Source organism: Myodes glareolus, chromosome 10, assembly GCF_982192425.1.
Source record: "Myodes glareolus chromosome 10, mMyoGla1.1, whole genome shotgun sequence".
Lineage (NCBI taxonomy): Eukaryota > Metazoa > Chordata > Mammalia > Rodentia > Cricetidae > Myodes > Myodes glareolus.
Window position 1 is genome coordinate 8,463,438 of NC_142035.1, and position 21,373 is coordinate 8,484,810.

At 47.8% G+C, this 21,373-nt stretch overlaps 1 protein-coding gene across 1 annotated transcript; it reads left to right on the forward strand.

The window, feature by feature from the left end:
• The first annotated feature begins 1,053 nt into the window (after positions 1 to 1,053).
• On the forward strand, positions 1,054 to 17,824 carry Cyp24a1 (cytochrome P450 family 24 subfamily A member 1). The gene is made up of 12 exons (XM_087910947.1): positions 1,054 to 1,665; positions 1,828 to 2,018; positions 2,844 to 2,937; positions 5,014 to 5,110; positions 8,040 to 8,131; positions 9,064 to 9,175; positions 10,468 to 10,613; positions 13,426 to 13,592; positions 14,425 to 14,503; positions 15,100 to 15,297; positions 15,435 to 15,554; positions 16,507 to 17,824. The coding sequence occupies exons 1-11, from the start codon at positions 1,408 to 1,410 to the stop codon at positions 15,543 to 15,545; spliced, it is 1,545 nt and encodes a 514-aa protein (XP_087767073.1). The 5' UTR covers positions 1,054 to 1,407; the 3' UTR covers positions 15,546 to 15,554; positions 16,507 to 17,824.
• The last annotated feature ends 3,549 nt before the right edge of the window (positions 17,825 to 21,373 follow it).

The window sequence follows — 21,373 nt, forward strand, 5'->3', positions numbered from 1 at the left end:
GCCCGGGTGCTGGTGGCTTTGCACTGGATCAGCAGGAAACAATGCGAGTCACTTGGAACCAGCACTTTCCTTTCCAGAATTAAGAAAGTGAGTCCTATCCTATTGTAGCCAGCCACAAAAGTACGATTACATCTGTGGATAGCTCTGCTTGCCTTAGGTGGACTTTAGGTAGTGAGTGGAGTTCTTGGGAATCTGTGGGCGCCTCTACTCTGCATGGGGTGGGTGGATCGCCAGAAGGAAAGGCTTAGGGGAAGTGAGGGAAGCTGTCCAAAGGAAACTAAGCCATGCCCTCCAGCGCATTCCTCAATCTCCTGAAGAGCTAATGCCACTAGCACCCTTTATTGATTGCACTGCAGACACACACCTATGTAACACACATTGATTTACTCAGTTCCCTAACAACCCTCTCTGAAGCATCTAGGAATCTGGTAGAGAAATTCTGCAAACAGTACTGGACTTTCCTGCCTAACTTAAGACCCACGGTAAGAAGGTCACAGCCTCCCTTATTGGTGCATTCTATACTAGTCTCAAGTCCTCTTCTTCTTTAGTCGCTCAAAAAGGCAACTTTCGTCCAACAGTAGTCCAGCTCAGGCTGCGTAAACCTGTCTCCCGGGATGCTGGAAAAATCGCGCTCTCCACTAGGCTTGGCAGGCGCGGGCGGCCTTCCGGGCTGTCCTCTGGGACCTTGCCCGCCCTGCGTGGCGATTGTGCAAGCGCAGCTTCGGGCAGCTGCAAGGCCAGCTGCAGCCTGCAGGAGGGCAGGGAGGAGCGCTCGCAACGCACTCGCTGAACCCTAGGCTCGACGCGCCTTGCCCGGGTTATCTCCGGGGTGGAGTCCACGGTGCGCAGCGCACCGGTCACCCTAGGCCTTGGCGCCCTCATTCACCTTGCTGACTCCATCCTCTTCTCACTCCCGCCCCCCACTCCCCGCGTCCCTCCCAGCTTTGCCAGCAGGTCCCCCTCCGCCCTACTCAGCATGCTCATTGGCCATCGCGGCATGCCCTGTATCCATAAATACGAGGTCCCTGAGTCTGGGAGCTTGAGGAGGCACACCGAGGTGCATCCGACCTGGCGGCGTCCCTTCTACCCTCCTTGACATCCTGTGGCTTCAGATCGGAGAAGTCAAATTTGGAGACCCACAGAGGACTCTACTCAAAACTACCAAACCCCGGCTGCTCTTCTCCAGCCCCTGTGGCCAGCTCAGGGCAGGCACCTGTGCCCTAAGCCACTGAACCTTGCAGCATCCCTGGGCATCTGCCTCCTGCTCTATACCACTCCACCACACCCGCGGGTTCAGTTTGCCTCTCTTCCCAAACCGCCAAGACTTCAGAACCCAACACCACCTCCAAAACACTTTACCCCTTCCAGTGCCTGCTCCTCCTCGTGACTCAAGTGTCTCCTGCTACTATGAGCTGTCCCATTGACAAAAGGCGTTCTCTGATCGCCTTCCTGAGCCGGCTGCGGGACCTTGGGCAGCCCCCTAGAGGGGTGACATCCAAGGCGTACGCTTCCCGCGAGCCAAAAGAGGTGCCCCTCTGCCCGCTGGTGACAGGTGGTGAGAGTCGGGACGCCACCTCCCTGCCTGGACCAACCAACTGGCCACTGCTAGGCAGTCTACTGGAGATTCTTTGGAAAGGCGGCCTGAAGAAACAGCATGACACTCTGGTAAATAACTTGTCACTCCCCTCTTCCCTATTCCTTCCTGTCGGAGTGGCCAGGCGAGGGGAAAGGGGAAGGGAGCTCAGGCAGCCCAGCAGTGGCTCAAGGAAAAAGCTCCCCCAGCACCAAAGGGTGCGTGCTGATGGCATTAGGCCCGCCCCTCTGCAGGTTGAGTACCACAAGAAGTACGGCCAGATTTTCCGGATGAAGCTGGGCTCCTTTGACTCGGTGCACCTGGGCTCGCCGAGCCTGCTAGAAGCTCTATACCGGACGGAGAGCGCGCATCCCCAAAGACTGGAGATCAAACCCTGGAAAGCCTATCGGGACCACCGCAACGAGGGCTACGGGCTTCTGATCCTGTGAGTGTCCTCCGCGGGGTGGAGGCGGTGGGGGCCAGGACATGCGGGGCAGTAGGGAAGGGGGTAGTTAGAGTTTCCTAGGGTTGGATTTTTCTTACGCAGAACGAATACAAAAGCCCCTGCTCCGTTGAACGCCTGTGCAATCCTCAAATTATAGTGTAGAAGTGGATCGCCCCCCCCCCAAGAGCCTTACAGTGAGGGGATTTACACATGCCTGCATCCCCACCAGGACATACCTAACGCTCCAATCTCTTTTAATTTAGCTTCGTGTTCCTGGTATCAATATGGGCAAGATTTAACCATAATGTCAAATCAAGTGTTTTAACATTTATTCGTCAATTTCATACGTGTATATAATGTATATAATATATATGTATATATATATATACGTATATAATTTCTAGTCGCTTTCATTATGCGTCTTCTCTTCGATCCCCCTCTCACTCCCGCGAGGATTCTCCCCATCCCAACAACTCCCCATCCTAATTTTATGTCGCTTTTGTAGGTGTTCATGATTCCCTGAGGTTGCTTGCACGAGCATGGGTGGGGTTATTTAGCGCCCTGTCAACTTGGTCGGAGCCTACACTACTGAAGAAAAATGACTATCCCTTCCCCATCAACCATTAACAGCCATCAGCTCCCCCAGGGAGCAGAGGGACTCTGGAAGCCCCTCTTGGGTCCCTAATGGACAGCCGCGCATATTCAAAGCGTGCTAAAGTTCCAGAGAATTTCCCAGGCGACCTGCAGGGTTAGCTTACTACCGGTGCTCGGTGAATCGCTGCGCTGCTTCTTTCCGGGCGCCCTAAACGCAATCTGTCTCCGCAGGGAAGGAAGAGATTGGCAGAGGATCCGCAGCGCCTTCCAAAAGAAACTGATGAAGCCGGTGGAGATCATGAAACTGGACAATAAAATCAATGAGGTGTGTGCGTGTACTGGGTCAGCTTTCCCTGGGCTCTCCAGGACAGAGAGCTGCTGATTAGTCTTTGGGTCTCAACCTTTGAGGGGCCTTTGCATGCAGAATAGGCGCACCGAGGCGAGACTGAGGGTACCCAGTGGGAAGCGCTCCTGTAGGCTAGTCTTCTGACAATGGTGGGGGATGAAATGGCTTGATGTGACCAGAGATTTCACATTCCATGCCGATGGATGATCCGGAAAAGATCCCTGACAATGGGCAAACCTTACCCTTAAGAATGACTTTATACCATGCTAAAGGACTTTAGCAACAGCATCGAGCCAACAGGGGGCCATGCAGCAGGCTTAAGCATACAGTGGTCTCTTCTTACTCTTATTCACGTTGGAGGTTGATTTGAGTTGGACCTGGAACCAGATGGGCTCGTACAGCTTAGGAGCTCCTGAAAGCGGGATAATTAATATAACACAGTAATGCAAGCCCCAAGTCGGATGTTTAGCAAGTTGCATAGTTAAGCCTTTTCTAGAGGGGATATCTGCTCCAAATCCAGCTAGCTACTGTCATGTGGAGGTACACACCCAGGGTCATCCTGTGGTAGTAATAGAGATAACATTAATAAGCCAGATTATGGGAAATCCATACATGTATGTGAAATCTCTTGGGCTTTCTTAATCTTTTTTTTTTCCTTTTTCTTTGAGACAGGGCCTCCCCCCATGTAGTCCCTACCGGCTTGGAGTTTTCTATGTAGACCAGGCTTGCTTCAAACTCATACAGCTCCACCTGCTTCTGCCTCCCTAGTCTTGGGTTAAAGGTGAACCTCCATGCTCAGCTTTTCTTCTTTCTTGCTTTCTTTTTTTCTTCCCTTGGCTTTTTTATATAAAATTCTAATTACTTTTAAATGCATTACATAAGCAAGCTAAGCATGCCTGTTTGTTACCTGCAGGCTTCCGACCACTCACCCCTTCTCTCGGGTATAGTTCAGCAGGTCGTCAGTTATTTGGACAAGTGACTTAGTGTCTCTGAACTGTTTCTCATCTGTGATGTGGAAAATGGGAGCATTAGCTGTGCCTCCTGCCTTGCAAGGTTGCAGTGCAGGTCGGCTAAGATAACACACTTTATAACCACGTGTGGTCCCAGACACACTTCACAAGTGTGAGGCCTGAGTCTCCTCAGGCTCTGGTTTTGGATTCCAGCAGCTAGAGGCCTTGTATGGCTGTCCCAAAGTTGTGACTCTATCTACTGAGGAAGCTATGTCCAGAACTTGTAGGTTTCCTGGCTCCAGATTCCACATACTTCACACAAGCAGCTGGTGGGAAGACGGGCTTCTGCCCAGATGTGGAAGTGCAGAGTGGAGATGCCTCTCCCAACTCACCACAGTCCCTGAGCGGCTGTTTCAGTTAGTCTGACTCCGCCCTCGGGTTCACCCACCCTGTCTGCCCACAAAGGGTGCTTTTCTTCTTAGAAGATCAGAACCAGAGCTGGGGAGATGGCTCAGCCAGTAAAGGGCTTGCACTCTTTCATGGAGACCTGAGTTCAAACCCCAGAACTGGCGCGCGTGTGTGTACTCCAGTCATGGAGTTCAAATCCCAGTACTGGTGGCTGCGGGACTGGGGGTAGAAACAGGAGGATCCCTAGGAGCTCATTGGCCTGGCTGGTCAACCACATTTCAGAACTCCAGGTTCAATGAGAGACCCTAACTCAAACACTAGGATGTAGAGTAACAGACGTAGACACCAAATGTTGACCCAAATGTCAGCCACTGCCCTCCACACATGAGCACATTGACACATGCCACCCACACACATACCTACATACATACATATCTCTCTCACATACACACACACGCACACACGTGAACATAAGACAATTGCCAGAGATACCCTTAAGATGAGCCTGAAGTTTGAGTTTCAGTGGTGACAGGAAGAGCTTAGGGAACAGTGAGGGAAAGACCTGGAGAAGGCAGTGCATAATTAGTGCCAGCCACCACCAACAGCAGAGATACCCTCCAATGAGCTCCCGAGATTCAACCTTCTCTGTCCCTTCAGTGACGTAAAGATGTGTCTTTCCTGGCTGCTTTCTTTCAAGGTCTTGGCTGATTTTATGGGGAGAATAGATGAGCTGTGTGACGAAGGAGGCCGCATCAAAGACTTGTACAGTGAGCTGAACAAATGGTCCTTTGAAAGTAAGTTGACTTTGTAGTCTTGTTCGTTTAAGTTTGCAAGGGATCTGGGGAGTAAAACTGAGCTCTTCTTACACTTCCATAATGATAGATTATCAGCAACTCTGACTAAACCATACAAACCCATTTTAGTTATGACTTGTAAAATAGGTTGTTTATGAAGTCATCCAACAAGCATTTATTAAACAAATCCTATATGCCAGGCACTGTTAAGTACTAGGGACACGGCGAGGGACAAAGTGGACCGTGTCTTTGGCTTCACAACCTACAGTTCCAGAGTGACAGATCCAGGACATTTAAAGGACTAAAGAACAGACATGTGGGCCTCGCATGGACCTTCCTGAGGGGAGTCCTCTCCACTAAGCAGACGAAAGTCAGGAAAAGAGGACGCTGGAAAGGCCTCTTTGGATGAGAGCTCCAGACAGTGGAGTCGGGAGTGTAAAGCCCCCACCCAGGCACAAGAGTGAAGGATGTTCTTAGCGTGTTGGCTGGAGTCAAAGCAACAGCAGCTGCCCCTCCCTTGCCTCTGCACTCTACGCAGAGACAACAGGGAACCCGGGAGATAAAAATAGACTACTCTGCTGCCTTTGCATCAAGAGACCTCAGAGAGTGCTGAGGAAGTAACTGAGCAGGTAAAGGTCTGCGTGCAAGCCTGAAGACCTGAGTTCAAATCTCCAGAACTCACACCAAGTCAGACACAGGAGCACAAGTCTGTGATCCCAGTGCTCCTGTGGCAAGATGAGAGGCAGGGGGAAGGGAATCCCGGGAAGCTCCCAGGCCAGCTAGACTGGTGTAAGAAATCACAATCCATAAGAGACTCTGTCTCCAACAACGTAGAAGGAAGGACCAACATCAAGGTTGTCCTCTAATATCCACGTGCTCAGTGTGGGGGGCACATATGCATCTATAATCTCACACTTTACACAGGCACACACACATACACACACACACACACACACAGAGAGAGAGAGAGAGAGAGAGAGAGAGATCTAAAAAGTCAAAAGAGTAGATTGGTTGATTGGTGTGGTAGCTCATGCCTCTAGTCCTAGCATTGAGGAAACTGGGGCAGGAAGATGGACATGAACTCAAGGCTAGCCTGGGCTACACAGCAATATCCTGTCTCAAAAATAGGGGGAAAGTTTATTTTCCTTTATCAAAAAATGGGTCACATAGCTACTGAAGCTGTCCTGGGGCCTCAGGATTACTATCAGAATTCCAGATCCACCTTGATTTCTTGCCTATAGACCTGATTTCTTACCTGGATGCTCTGGATAAAACTGGAGTCGTCTTAGGGAAAAAGCGTTGTACAAGTCAGGGGTAAACTGGGGTAAGAGCAAGAGGAGAGCTGACCTTGTACAAACAGCAGCTGCGTTTGCGCAGGCGTACAAACTTTGTGGCATGAGTTTGCAGTGTGCACCCAAAATAATGCCCACAATTGGGAAAGCAGCACTTTCTGACTGAATCCACCTCCCTGCCTTGTCTTCAAAACCACAGAGAAGTGTGAGTGGGTCAGAACTGCTATGTCCATGGTGCCATTCTCTGCTGATAAGCTCAAAACCCTGTGATCTTAAGTAACTTTCCCAGAGAGGATCAACTAGTTATTAAACCTAGGTGTTCATGAATAAGGAAGTTTGATGTTGATTTTACTGTAGTTTTTGTGAGTGGTCATTTTCTAAACGTTCTTTACCCATTCATGACTCTTCCTATACAGGATTTTCCATGACCACTTAAAGCCTTTGTATTTAGTAGACAGTCAGGGAACATTCCCAATCACTGATCAAAGTTTACCTTGAAGGGAAACAGTAACGCCTCGTAACTTTAAGATGAGCTTCACAATTGTGTGCACGGCGGTGAGAATAAGTGATGGACACTGCTTCACAGTCAGGGGACGTCCCAGAGCTGTGCCACAGGCTCCTGGTGGTACCCAAGTCAGGCCTTGTGGGATAAAAAGGCTACTGAAAGCTTAAACAGGATGCATTCAGTCAGGAACGTTAGCAGTTACAGAAGGTACCCTTTAAGACAAGTGGGGGGCTTTCTAAACAACCACATAGTGGATCTAGTAAAGAACGGGTCAAGCTCTCAGGGACATTAGTAATGTATCATGGTCATGTAGGACAACATCGTCATTCTTAGATTAATGCTATGGTACAGATGCAAAGCATCATGGAACTAAACACTGTTGCAGATGCTGCCACCCACACCAACCCATATACATCCCTGTGTGGACACACAGTCAAGGAGAAAGTAATTAAAACAACATGTTCGATCATCACATCTAATTCAGGGGACATGGGTATCCTATAATTCAAATATTCTCTATGTAAAAGGGTTTAAAGACTAAGGAATCTTATTTGAAAATAGGTTGAACCTAGGAAACATTATTAAATGGAAAACAGAACAGAGAAACGCTTGTCCTGTGCTGGTCCAGTACCTGGCAGATACGGGAACTTAGTCCCTAGCTCATCTCTTTCCAGCCCTTTTTCTCATGGCTACTTCTGTATCCTGTGTTTGGCAGCAGAAGCCAATAACTACTCCAATAGCATGAATCAAAGCAGTGCAGGGCTCTGAGCCAGTGATACACCTCTGTCCTCACCTCCCTGGGACTGGTGTGGACGGTGCGTCTCTCATCAGGGTGGAAAGCAGTGCAGGGCTCTGAGCCAGTGATACACCTCTGTCCTCACCTCCCTGGGACTGGTGTGGACGGTGCGTCTCTCATCAGGATGGAAAGCTCATGGGTCATTTGCTCCCAGAAATGATGTCTCGAGGGGGAAGAGAGTGTCCCTGGCCTCCTTTCTCACTCTTTGAAATGTTGCTTTCCTTCCAGAAGAGACCACAATGCCATGAGACACAGGACTCAGTCTTTAAAAGCCAGCTAATCATAGACTCTGGCATGCTATGATTCAATAACAGTAGTGATTATTCTCAATGACAGGCATCTGCCTTGTATTATACGAGAAGAGATTTGGGCTCCTCCAGGAGAATGCTGAGGAAGAAGCTCTGACCTTCATCACGGCCATCAAGACGGTAAGCCGTCTCTCTGGGCAGCCTAACAGAACTTGTCCCTGTGTCTCCCAAGGAGGAGTGTACACACTTAAGTATTTTCATAATTAGTCCATTCACTTTGATATCTGTATTTTAATATATTCATGTGCACCAATCACAAACATACAAAAAAGCCTATTATTTATTAGTCTAAGCAAAGTTATTTTACTACAAAAAATCATTTTAAACATACTTAAGGTGTCTCGACTAATGGTCACTTGGTTCAAAGGTACCTTTTTAAAGTTTCAGAATATTTCAGGTTTTACACTTTTGAATAGTGTGGGTAACCTGAGATATCATAGACGCAGTGAAATTGATTTGGGATTAGCTAAGGATTCTGTGGTATTCAGGAGCTGGACTCACTAGACAAATTATAGTTGTCCAGTTCTTTTTTCTTCCTTTGCAATTAGACCACATAAAAACTGGGATGGTGGCACAGGCCTGTCATACCTGCGCTGGGTCGAGGTACTAAGGCAACATAATTCCAAGTCTGAAACTGGTTGGGACTGCAGAGTGACTGCAAGGGCAGCCTAGGAATGCAATGACCCTTTGTCTAAAATAAAAAAAATAAAATAAAAGGAATATAGCTTAGCTCTATAATGGATGCCTTTTTAGTAACCAAAAGGCCCTAGGTTTGAGTCCTAATATAACCAAATGTGTGTGTGTGTGTGTGTGTATGTTCGTGTGTATGTGTGCATATGTATGAATGTGTGTGTGTGTATCAGAAGGGTCATGAGACTTATACTTTTCGTTAAACACAGAGCACAAAGCCATCTTTGAGATATGAGGGAGCTGGAGGGCCATTGAGTCCCACCTTTTGGAGATGCAGGAGTCTAATTTAGGATCCTCCCCCTCCAAGAGAACGCTGGCTTAGAGAGAAGAATGCAGGGTCCGAGTTCTTGTGTTTCTTCCAGATGATGAGCACGTTTGGGAAGATGATGGTGACCCCCGTGGAGCTGCACAAGAGCCTCAACACCAAAGTGTGGCAGGCGCACACTCTGGCCTGGGACACCATTTTCAAATCAGGTGAGAGGGCCTCCCTTCCCCCTGCCCACGGCAATCCAGTTGTCCTGTATCCAGGACAGGCCTCGTGTGGTCTACCTGCCTGGGTCGTCATGATCTTCCCATGGCGATGCTTCCGCTCCTCTCTACAGCTTTCCAAAGTCATGAGCATAGCGGGGTGGGGGAGGGGCAGCGGGAAGCAGCTTTCTGTCATCCACTCTGCAAGCTGACGGTGGCTCAGGGAAGAGTTTCAGAGACAGCCTTGAGTCCATGTGTGGTGACTTAGGCCTGTGTGTCACCACCTTTTCATCCTTGATTGCTCCATCTTTAAAATAATGACTGGCAGCAATTTCCACTTTGGTACAACATTTAGTGCGCACAAGCATTGGGTAGATTACAGTATTTTGGTGGTTAGGGCTATTTCTGCTCCATGATAGAAATAGATAGGGGCGTTAGGAGTCGTGCATATGTTTAACCCTTACGCAAACCCTTCTCACTCTTCCAAGAGCCTGCAAGCAATGGTCCGGAGACACGCTTAAGCGGCTTTCCCAAGACTCCAGACCAGGCCATGCTTCAGACTGAAGTGTGAGCTACACCACAGGCAGTCACCCTGCCCACTGGCTCCATGGTGATTTTAATTCGGTGTCTGCCCACGTAACGAATTGGAGTGAGAGAGACAGTTGTCTGAGTGTTTCATAAATGCTAAATAGTTTGAGTGTCAACAGTATTCCCAGGCACTGTACTTGTATGAATGTTTAGTAATATCTACAGCCAAGCTTGGAATATGCACATAAGGCCAGTTCTCATCCCCTCTCATGCTGATCCCTTCTGGGCACTGAGCTCTTGTTCATCAAAAGGTGGCTACAGACCAGGAGAACCTGCGCAGGGCTTGATAGAAATGCAGACTTCAAGGCGATACATAGTGGCGCCTACACTATGTGGGTGGTACCAGCACTCTAGAGACAGAGACAGGCAGATAGCTGAGGCCAGCCTGGGCTACAGAGCACGGTCCAGACCAAGCTCCAGACCAGCTAGGGCTACATAGTGAGTCCCAGTCTGAAGAAAGAGAGAGACTGGCTTCAGGCTCCCCAATCACTGATTCTGAATCAACACTTTTAGAAGATGCCCACGGATCCTGAGAAATCCATCCTTGTCTGCCTTGACCAGTCCTTGCCAGTGTAGCAAGAACAGTCACTGGACACCTGTCTAGTAAATTATCAGTGTCCCTGAAAAGATTCAGTGTCGCAAGGTCTTCTTGGGTTCTTGCCCTCACGCGAATTTTCAGGCTCTCTCTCCTTTCTGACTCTGTCACACAGTAAAGCCTTGCATCGACAACCGCTTGGAGAAATATTCCCAGCAGCCTGGCGCAGATTTCCTTTGCGACATTTACCACCGCAATCATCTTTCCAAGAAAGAACTGTACGCGGCTGTCACGGAGCTCCAGCTGGCTGCGGTGGAGACGGTGAGGGTGGGCGGGGACTCGCTTGGCCGAACGCTGACTTTTTAAGCATATGCGGAAATCATTCTCTCCACCAGAATTACCCGAGTAGCTACAGTCTCACGAAACCAGCAGTAAGCATTCCATAGTGGGCGCCATGGGGGACGCAAAGCTTGGCCTTTCGGTGCTTAAGGGCATGGCAGGGATTGTGCGTAATAATGTGAGCTCCAATGATAGCGCCATGAGTAGGCTCTGCCCAGCACCATGACTGAATTTGGAAGCCCATGATCTGGCAAGATAACTTAAGTTTCTCAAGCTTGAGGGATGGAGAGATAGCTCAGTTGGTAAAGTACTGTCTGTGCCTCCATGAGGATCTGATTAAAAAAAAAAAGCCAGGTGAAGTGGCCCAGATGGGCAATGACAGGGCTGGGGACGTGGAGAAAGGAGGCTGCAGGGGACAGGCAGAGTAGCTAGACCAGTGAGAGACCCTGCCTCAAACAATAAGGTAGAGAGTGGTTAAGGAAGATACCTGATGTTAGCCTCCAACCTCCACATGCATGTACCTCCACATGCATGTACCTCCACATGCATGTACATACATGTGCCCTGACATGAACACACACCAAACACACTGATGCCTTTTAGTAATAACTCAGACTACCCCATGGTGACTGCCTGTGGGCTGATTATATTTTAAATAAGATGAGATAAAAATCGGAATACAGTCCTCCAGACTAATAATACATTTACTGCTTATAAGTATAAACAAGATGAGCTTGGGACAGCTTGGTTTTGATTTAAATGCAGCAGCTCGTGTGCAATTCATCAGCTGATTCTCCTAATTCTCCATGCAGCCGCCTCCCATTCCTGTCTTAAGCTGTCACTGGTGTGACAGGCACTCAGACTCTTCAAAGTCCCACATTCTGTGCCCCTTAAAGCCTCCAGGCAGAAACCTCCCCGGTTGATTGCTTCTTTGCATTTTTCCCTTTCAAGGCTTCTGGAAGGAGAAAGGCAGGGTTCCTGTATTAGGAACACACCCCTCCCCTCTCCCCCCCCACTGCAGGAGATTGACAAATGCAGTAAGTGATCTGATCTCCCTGTGAGATTGAGTGGCAGGCCTTTCCACAGAGCATCAAGGGCCATGGCTCCTCTGTTTGAAGTGTGAATTCCGTGAAAGCTGTGGCCTTGCTTTGTCTACAGCGTCATTCCAGAAACACAAAGGAGCGCATGGCATATATAAGGTGGTCAACAAACGCTTACTGAACAAATGAAAGAGGTCAAGAACTACAGAGCACCTACTATGGAATATATGTGTGTGAATGTATATATACATATTTATGAACATATACACATATATCTATATACATATATGTATATAGATATGTGTGTATATATATATATATATATATATATATATATATAGAGAGAGAGAGAGAGAGAGAGAGAGAGAGAGAGAGAACCACTACGAATGAGAGGCAAAGTCCCGTTCCTCATAGAACTTAGATGGCAGCGGTGAAGAGAGACAGTGGATGTGAAGGCACACACCCGTGGCTACTTCAGATAGTGGTTTACGCCATGAAGGAACATTTTCTAAGCAAGGGAGTAAGCTGGCCAGTTTAGGCTTTGACAAGTGGACTGTGGCTGGTGGGTGGAGAGTGAATTTGCTAGAGAGGTCAGTTAAGGAGACAGGTGCCCCTCCCAACCAAGGTCGTGCCAGGACAGGCTGAGCCCTTGAGGTTTCCTTACCCACTTCCCCTGGAATTAAGCTCTGCCGTCTTCCTGAGGGGCCCAGACAGTACCCCCGGGATGTGGTGAAAGCTGAACTTACCCAGCCCCATGGAGCCCTATTTGACACTTGTGGTGAGCTGCTCGCTGATATGGCTGTACACCTGATCCATTTCCTTTCCAGTTCCCTTCATTCTGAAAGCCACCTTGGGTGGATCAGAGAGGCTCGATTGCCTTTAATGTGGAGGCCCACACCCTCTTCCTGTCCTGTAATAACGCCATCCACGGTTTATTTGCAACCAAAGCCACTGGCCCTCTGACATGAAGAAGACTGCCTGGGAGCCATGTTCTTCCAAAAATAATAAATACCACCTGACTCTGGCCCGTCTTGTGCTCTGCCCATTAGTGTGAGAGTGGGCCATGGCTTCAGTTCCAGCGCCTTGGTGTCTGCAGAGGGAGGACATGACCGCCATGTTTAGGAGACTGTTGGGTTTAAGTCAGCTGAGGAGCCCCATGTGCATCTCGCTCCTGCTGGTGACCATGGTGACTGCTCCTGATTACCTCCGGGAAAGACACCAAAGATCCCCTTGAAAGGCCACCAGTCTTTGTCAAAAACAGCCTCTGGCTTCTTAGCGTACTCAATTCGATATTAGAATTTATCCTTGTCCCCCATTCTCTTTCGGCAGGGCATTGCATTCTCAAATGAAGACATTTTGCATGTGGCTAGAACCCTTTTCATGTCTGTGGGTAATTTAGGGTGTAGCCGGAAGAACTTGTGTTAGATTCCAGAAAGACAGTGCGTTATGCCTTCAACTGCATTGGGAAAATCTCTTTAGAAAGCCTTTCGTTGGCACCACTAGAGCGTTTCTGCCCTTTCTGTACTCAGTTTTTGCCCACTAAACAAGTGCTACTTCAATTCTTATTTTGAGGCCATGCAGGAGTCACGTTTAGGTCTGAAACGAGCCCCGATAGTCCCTACATTTACCCAGCTCTTGTCAGTAGTACGCGCATTTGTTCGCGCTCAAGCGGTTCCGCTGTGGTTCTAAACGTGACCTTTGGCTCTCCTGATGGCGGACTGATCGGCAGACTCTCTTATCTGTTTGCCTTTCAGACAGCGAACAGCTTGCTGTGGGTTCTCTACAATCTATCCCGGAATCCCCATGTGCAAGAAAGACTTCTTCTGGAAATCCAGAGCGTGTTGCCCGGAAACCAGACGCCCCGGGCGGAAGATGTGAGGAATATGCCCTACTTAAAGGCCTGTCTAAAAGAATCCATGAGGTAAGGACATGCCTCTGAGTCAATACTTGAGAAAGTCTCTTTTGCTTTGGGCAGTACATTATGTCACTAGAAAAGAATTCTCTTAGGACATAACAATGACACCTCTAGATGGCTCCCCTCAAGATACCTCCCCTGGCTGATTATAGGCATCTATAAAGCTAGAGACAAGGGCCTTGGTTTATATTCATCACTTTCCAAACCTCAGGGGCCAGCCCTACAGCCTGCCTGTGAAAGACGCTATCAGTAGGAGGGAGCCTGCTGTGGTTGTAGGGCTGGAGATGAAGGCAAAGCAAGAAAACACAGAGGCAGACCTCTTGGTCTTTTAGCCTCTAGCTCTTCCTGGAAAGGAAACTTCCAGCCTTCGAATCAAAAGGAAACAGCACCACATTTGTGGAGAGCAGACAGCCATAGAGTAGAAGAGATGCAGGCTTTGGGTGAGGCGCGAGATGCACACAGATTGAATGGAACAGAATAATCGATGAGCCACTAGCCAGCCTTGTAGAAGAAATTTAACTAACGTGATAAGAAAGAAGAGAAAAACATATTGAGAAGGAGGGATTTGTTTTTTATAAAAACTGAATTCTTTGTGGATTCATACACTGTGTCTTGATCATATTCACCCCCTCCCCCAACTCCACGCAGATCCTTTGCCTTCCCTCAGTTCCCCAGCAGCTGTCAGTGGCCAATAGTCCCTCAGGATAAGAAAGAGGATTTGTTTCTCACCCTGACTGGACTTTGACAGCATCTCCCCTTCTCACTCTGTCTCTGTTCCTAATGCCACATCCAAGTGTGGTCTGTGGCCACTTTTACAACTCCAGTTGTGATTTTTCAGGCTTACCCCAAGTGTGCCGTTTACAACTCGGACTCTCGACAAGCCGACGGTTCTGGGTGACTACGCTTTGCCCAAAGGAGTAAGTAGAATTTACACATCTGTTCCTTAGCAAAACCTGACAAGGTTACACTTCCTAAGAGTCTATCCCATCTTCCCGAAACTTTTCACCAGGAGAGCATTCATTCTGGAGAGCCGTAGAAAGATTCACCCTCCTCTTCATCGGGAAAATAGGAAGGAGGTGATCACGAGCATGAAACCCAAACATGTAGAGCTCTGGGAATGGGGAGGGGTTTCAGTAGGTCAGATTATGCTGTACATGTGTGAGGATCTGGATTTGAATCCCCAATACCCGTGTAGAAAATCGGATGTGGTTGTTTGGGTCAGCATCGTGCAGGACAGACAGAGGATCAGTGGGCCTTGCTGACTGCCAGCTTAAATCGAGGTTCATGGAGAAACCCTGTCTCAAAGGACTAAGGTGAAGTGTGATAGAGGACATCAGGTGCCCTCCTCTTGCCTCTGCATGTGCGCATGGGTATATGTGCTACCCCACACATAGACACATATATCATACTCTCACTAACACATGTCAAACAATCCACCATCGTTATTGTGTTTCTGTGAATTACTTTTGCTCCTAATTTTTGAAAGTATCGTCTCTTTCTGTGTGTTTTTTAGACGGTGTTAATGCTAAATACCCAGGTGCTGGGCTCCAGTGAAGACAACTTTGAAGATTCCAGTCAGTTTAAACCTGAACGCTGGCTTCAAAAGGAGAGAAAGATCAATCCCTTTGCCCACCTCCCCTTTGGCCTTGGGAAGAGGATGTGCATTGGGCGTCGACTGGCTGAGCTGCAGCTCCACTTGGCTCTTTGCTGGGTAAAAGTTCACTGGATTTCTAGAACCACATTCTGGGCTATTCCACAAGGCATGGAGAGAGAGAGAGAGAGAGAGAGAGAGAGAGAGAGAGAGAGAGAGGAGAGTTAATTCTGCTTTTGTCTCAATGCATGTTACAGATCATCCATAAATATAAGATTGTGGCTACGGACAATGAACCTGTCGAGATGCTGCATCTCGGCATCCTGGTACCCAACCGGGAACTGCCCATTGCATTCTGCCCACGGTAGGATGCTAAGGTGAGTTTCTGGGTCCCTATGCCCTCAGGTGCCTTACCTGGCCAGGAGCGAGCCAAGCTTGAAGATGTCTAGACTTATCTTTATTTCTTCTTTATTTCTTCCTACCTCCCCCTTCTTTTTCCTCCTTCCTTCCTTCCTTCCTTTTTAATAAATTTTATTTCGAATGAGTGTGTTTGTGTGCCACAGGAGTGTGGATACCCACTTAAGTCAGAAGAGGGCATAAGATGCCCTGGATCTGGAGTTACAGGTGACTGTGAGCTCCCCAGATGACATGGGTGCTGGGAACCCAGCTCAGGTTCTCTGCAAGGGCAACAAGTGTCCTTGGCCGTGAAGCCATCTCACTAGCCCCTCCTACTAGTTCTTTTGTAAACTACTGAATTGTTTTCTTTCTTTTAACTTGGGCCTGAGTATGTCACTGAAGCCCTATGCTAAGAAATCGCTTCTGCAGTAAGCCGCAAGCTTCGTCAGTCTGGTTGGGCTCTCATTACAATGAGCTCAAAACCAGTAATGTGGCCAGAAGTGAGATGGAAACATTTTGCTGTCTGATGTGGATGGTGACATCTCTGACTTGTAGCTTGACAATCTCTCTCGCTCTGTCTTTCCAACAATGTGATTAAGGTCAAAAGAGGAAGCCATGGAGGTGGGTGGATTATTTAGAGTAACACAGTTATTGTTGGAGCTTCTGAATGAGGTCCCAAGAAATACAGAAATACTTCCATGGTGTCTGTAAGGGACAGAAAACATGTCAAACTCTGAGAGGCCACATGAAGTGGTGATGGCGGAAGGCATGTTAATTACAAGCCCCAGGCATCAGCAAGGCTGGAGGGCACATTTCGCTCAGTCAGCTACACTTTGGGCAGACACCTGTGGTAATTTTAATTTTAGTTTTTTTGTTTTCGGATGATTGAAGTATCCTGTGTGACCTATGATGGGTGTCTACTTGATTTTCCAGATTTTTTTTTCCCACCGAGATCGAGACCAGCAATCTCTCCCCTTCTGCAAGAATGGTGCTTATGGCTTCGGTGTTCCTAGATGGCAAACGTCAAGGACCTGAGGATGGGACAGCCTGCCATGGATGGCTCACAGTGCCTTCTGCAGAACTATTCTAGAAGCTTTTGTCTACTCAATGATGTTTACAGAGACCATCAGCTCAGGAATGGCAACCCCACCCCCAGACCTCACCTGGTTTACATCAGCCAATCACAACCCTCCTCCCTTCTGTGGACTTGTTCAAGAACCTGCTGCCCATCCCTCTTCTGTGATATCACTGGGAGGCCAACAGTCAGCTATTCCTGATGGTCAGCCATTCTAGCAAAGGTTGCTAAGCGTTTCTGCTCCCAAGCCTTAATTCTCATTGCCAGTTTACAAAGAAAGTCCTACGATGGCTTAATTGTCTGGGGATCTGAGATGGTCTGACAATCCATTTATTATAACTCTGCTTCATGCCAGATTACAGACTGAACATTTTAAGAAGTTCTTTAGTGACGACAGCTCCTTGTTTGAGAATGCCTTGCTCATGCAGGGGACTCTGTAGCTTTTGTGTCATTGGTGCCCTTTCCTCTGTGGTCTTGGAGTGTGGATGAATGAAATCAGCAGTTTCTAAGCTGTGCGTGTGCTGGCACATGTGTGTGAGTGTGCATGTATGTGTGACTGTGGGCTCTAGGCTTCAGTCTGCTTTCACAGAGACAACACAGGGTACCCAATTTAGGGTCTGCAGTGCGGGGCTGTGTCCTGAGATTTAGCCACCGCTCAAAGGTACTCATTAAAACTCTAAGAATGGGACTTTCCGCGCCTTAATTTTTTTGTCTATTCAAAGTGATAATGGTAATAGATGTGTACTTTGAGACTATCTGCACAGCTTGTGTAGTGTGACTTGAGACCCCCAGGAAAGCATGACGTCATCAGCGCAAAATGTGGAATTATGCACGGCTCACAAACTTAGAAATGTTTACGTGTGACTTGCACATTTTCTAACCAGCACTGTTTTCTATAAAGTTTACTGTTTATGTCTGCATATTTGGTAAAGATTTCCCTTTTAGGTTATGGTTTTAGGATAATTCAAAATATGCATCCATATGTACATTTGAATGAATATGTGTGTATGACTAGTACAGGTATGTGCCTTCTCTCTCTTGTGAGATTATTTTTAGAGTTATCAGTCCAGAGACTAAAGATGTAGTTCCATGGCAAGAGTGTTTGCCTAGTCTATGTGAGACCTGGGTTCAAGCCCCAGAACTGCCAGAAAATAAAAGGTAAAATAAATAAGTACACCCTTGTTGTCAGATTTCGTTTTTATACATTTGTCTTTCTAAAAAAAATCATTCCATTTACTCATTCATTTATTTATTGGAGGGAACCCCTGCCACATCACACCTGGGGAGGTCAGAAGACAACTTAGGGAGTCAGTTCTCTCTTTTCAGCATGCATGTGCTCAGGATCAAACCCGTTCTCAAGCTTAGCAGCAACCACCTTTACCACCAAGCCCTTTAGCCAGCCCTTATATGTTGTATCTTTGAATTCTTTGAAAGTAAGAATGAACTTTAAATTTAAATTTAAATACCAGAGTTTTTTTTTTTTTTCTCAGAAGAGCTTCAGACAACTGCTCTTCAAGGGTTGAACGTTGTTTTAGTAGTAGAAACTGTGTGGTCATCTTACAAGCCCTCACCGCCAGGATGGAAGTTCAGATCTTGGCTGAAAGAGGGGCCTTAATAACGAAATAAACCCCAGCTTCTGCTCTTCCTGGCTTTTCAGGTCATTTGTCCATATTCCTACCACAATGTCAGTGTTTACGTGGTCACCATGACCTGGTAAGAGACAGCGTAAGGAGGTGGACTTATCTGGCTCCCAGTTTGAGGATACAGTTAGTTCCCCATGGCCGGGAAGGTAGACGGGCAGGAGCCAGGCTGTGTCTGCTGGGGCGGGAGGAGCAGAAAGCGGCTGGCTCACATCTCTGCACACCAGAAGGAAGTGGGACCAGGCTACAACCCTTAGCGGTTCCTCCAGCTAGATCCCACCTCCCAAAACAGCACCAGCGGGGGACCAAGTGTTCAAACACATGAACACCTGGTATTTTACGTTTATTTATATTTACATTAATATAGTATGACCACCATCGCCATCCTGCCAGCTGTAGCCTCTACTGTTTCTCCCCTCGAACACTGGAGTTATAGCTCTAGCAACTCACCCTCAGTGCTTGTCCTCCAATTGTGTGTGTCTGTGTGCATGTGCATGCGTGCGTGCATGTGTCTGGCTGGCTGCTGGCTGCCTCTCCCTGTCTCTCTGTCCTTCTGTCTCTCTGTCATTCTTGTTCTGCTCTGCCCTCAGGTAATGCAGGCTGGCTTCAGACTTGCTATGAAGCCAAACTTGAACTTTTAATCCCGCCTCCATCTCCCGAATACGGGATTACAGCCACGTACAACCATGCCCAACTCTGCTCAATCTCGACTCCATCTCATTCCTACTTTATGACTGGTTCTCCACTCCTTTAACATAAAGATCCAATTCCGCAAACTGACCTTCCCTGCCCCCTAAAGCCTAGATCCGCCGACTGGATAGCTCAGCCCACGTCAGCTATCGCCAGTGCCTCTGGACTCTGACCACACAGCCTCTGACCTTCTTTTCTAATCCTTCAAAACTGCCCACTTCAGATCATGCACACATGGCATGGGGATATATTCCTAGTCACACTTAGCTCTCACTAGCTCCAGGTCCAATGGGCAAGACCAGCTCAAGGATTGTCTTTAAGGACTATTATAGAGGCCAGCCACTGGGAGTGCGGGAGACCAGAGAAGGCCCACAGAAGGGAAAAGTGCAGCAGAGGGTCAAACTGGAGCGAGGACAGTGCCTGCTGCCCCTTGCCTTGCCATGAGAATGTCTCCCAGAATTTACTCTGATCTTACTGGTTAGAGCCATGACAAGTGTCTCTGAACTGCTCCTCTGGGTAGAAGCGAGTGATTGGTAGAGAAACTGCCAAGCAGGTGACAGAGGAAAGGCAGGCTGGAATGGCCTTTTAACCAGCTTCAGCCGGGGTCCATCAGTCAGTCCTAGTTGGAGCACAAGGCTGACTGGCAGAGAGGCTCATGCAGATCCAGGAGCCCCAGCGGAAGCAGAGCGGTAGACAGGAGATGGATTCGGCTACACTCCAGCCTCGTTTCTGGTGTGCATCTCAAAGTGGGAGCTCCTTGCCCTGCCATGTGGTTCCAGGATATTGGCGTGTGTTACTTGCAGAACACATGTGGACCCTTGACCCGACTGGATCACATCATGTCATTTTTGGAGCGGAAACCCCCTCTAACACTGTTGATGTGTATAAGCTCCAGGCTCAGCTTACTGTAAGCCTTGGGAACCATACCTCACTGTAAGCCTTGGGAACCATACCCCTGCCTGCTGATTTCCAAACCCAAATCCGTCATGTCACTCTGCTCCAGAGAAACACCCTTGAACTCTGTGGCCTACAAAGTCCAAGTTGGCATAAGTGGGGAAACTCGGCTTTCAGAAGTGATGGTTACCCCTGGGTTTCTGCCACAGAGAAGCCATTCCTTGGTGTCCATGTCCCTGTGTTCTCATGAGGCTTAGAAGGATGGGGATGTATTTTGTTCAGGACTTGATTCAGAGGAAGAATGGCATCAGAACTCATATTTCTCACTCAAATATGTAGAAATGAAACACGTGCCTTTATAGGGGCAGGGAGTGTCAGACAAGATGTCCCGGGCCCTGGAGGCAAGGAGATGTGGGAAAGCAAGCGTAATCAGTTTTCTCTACAAATAGATGGTATCTAAGAGACTTGGTGGCAATTATGACTTTAACTCTCCTGGAAAATTATCAAGACAATTAACAATCTCCATTTTAGTCCCAGTGTTCTGTATGAGATTTTAAACCAAATATTAAAAAACTAAAAATCTGCACATTGAATTTGACATACAGTATGTGATTCAGTGATGGGTACCCACTAGCAACGTTTCTGAGCCCATCCATCCCTCCAGCTTCCTCAGCTGATGCTCTGTCAGAACTGCCCACCAGTGTGAACTTGCTGGAGGAATATGTTGTTTAATGAACTATAATCTGTCACTGCATTCCTTGTAACATCCCAGCTGTCCTTATGTAACCAGTAGGTCCTGCTGAGCACTCGATGTACTACATTTTGAGCTTCCCATCGCCAGGAACAATAGGATGTCATAATCCGTTCTTCTACCTGGCCTGTTCCAGCTCAGGAAGCCTCTCTCCTTTCTTTTTTTAAAAAAAAATCCAAGTTCATTTCAGCAGAGAATGGCTTTCAGACACCAAGATCTGGGTCCTAGGTGTAGTAGTCTAGATACTCTGGGAATTTAGTCTTCAGATTTGTGATGTGGGTTTCCCCTTTGTAAGCTGTGAATATGATTGGTTAATTAATAAAGAAAACTGGCTTGGCCTGATAGGGCAAAAGAATAGAGGTAGACAAGGAAAACTAAACAGAATGCTGGAAGAAAGAAGGTGGAGTCAGAGAGAAGCCATGTAGCCCCCACCGGAGACAGATGCTGGACAGAGCTTTGCCAGTAACCCACTTCCACATGACGATACACAGATTAATGGAGATGGGTTAAATTAATATGTAAGAGCTAGCCAATAAGAAGCAAGAGCTAATGGGCCAAGCAGTGATTTAAATGATATGATTTCTGTGTGATTATTTCGGGGCTCTGAGCAGCGGGGACAAACAAGCAGTCCCTCCTACTACAGATTTAGGTGTGTAGAGAAGAGGGGAAGGAGGAAACAGACATCCTGCATTGGGAGGAAGAGAAAGAAGAAATACAGACGATCAAAGTCTGGTTGAATAGTATGTGTGA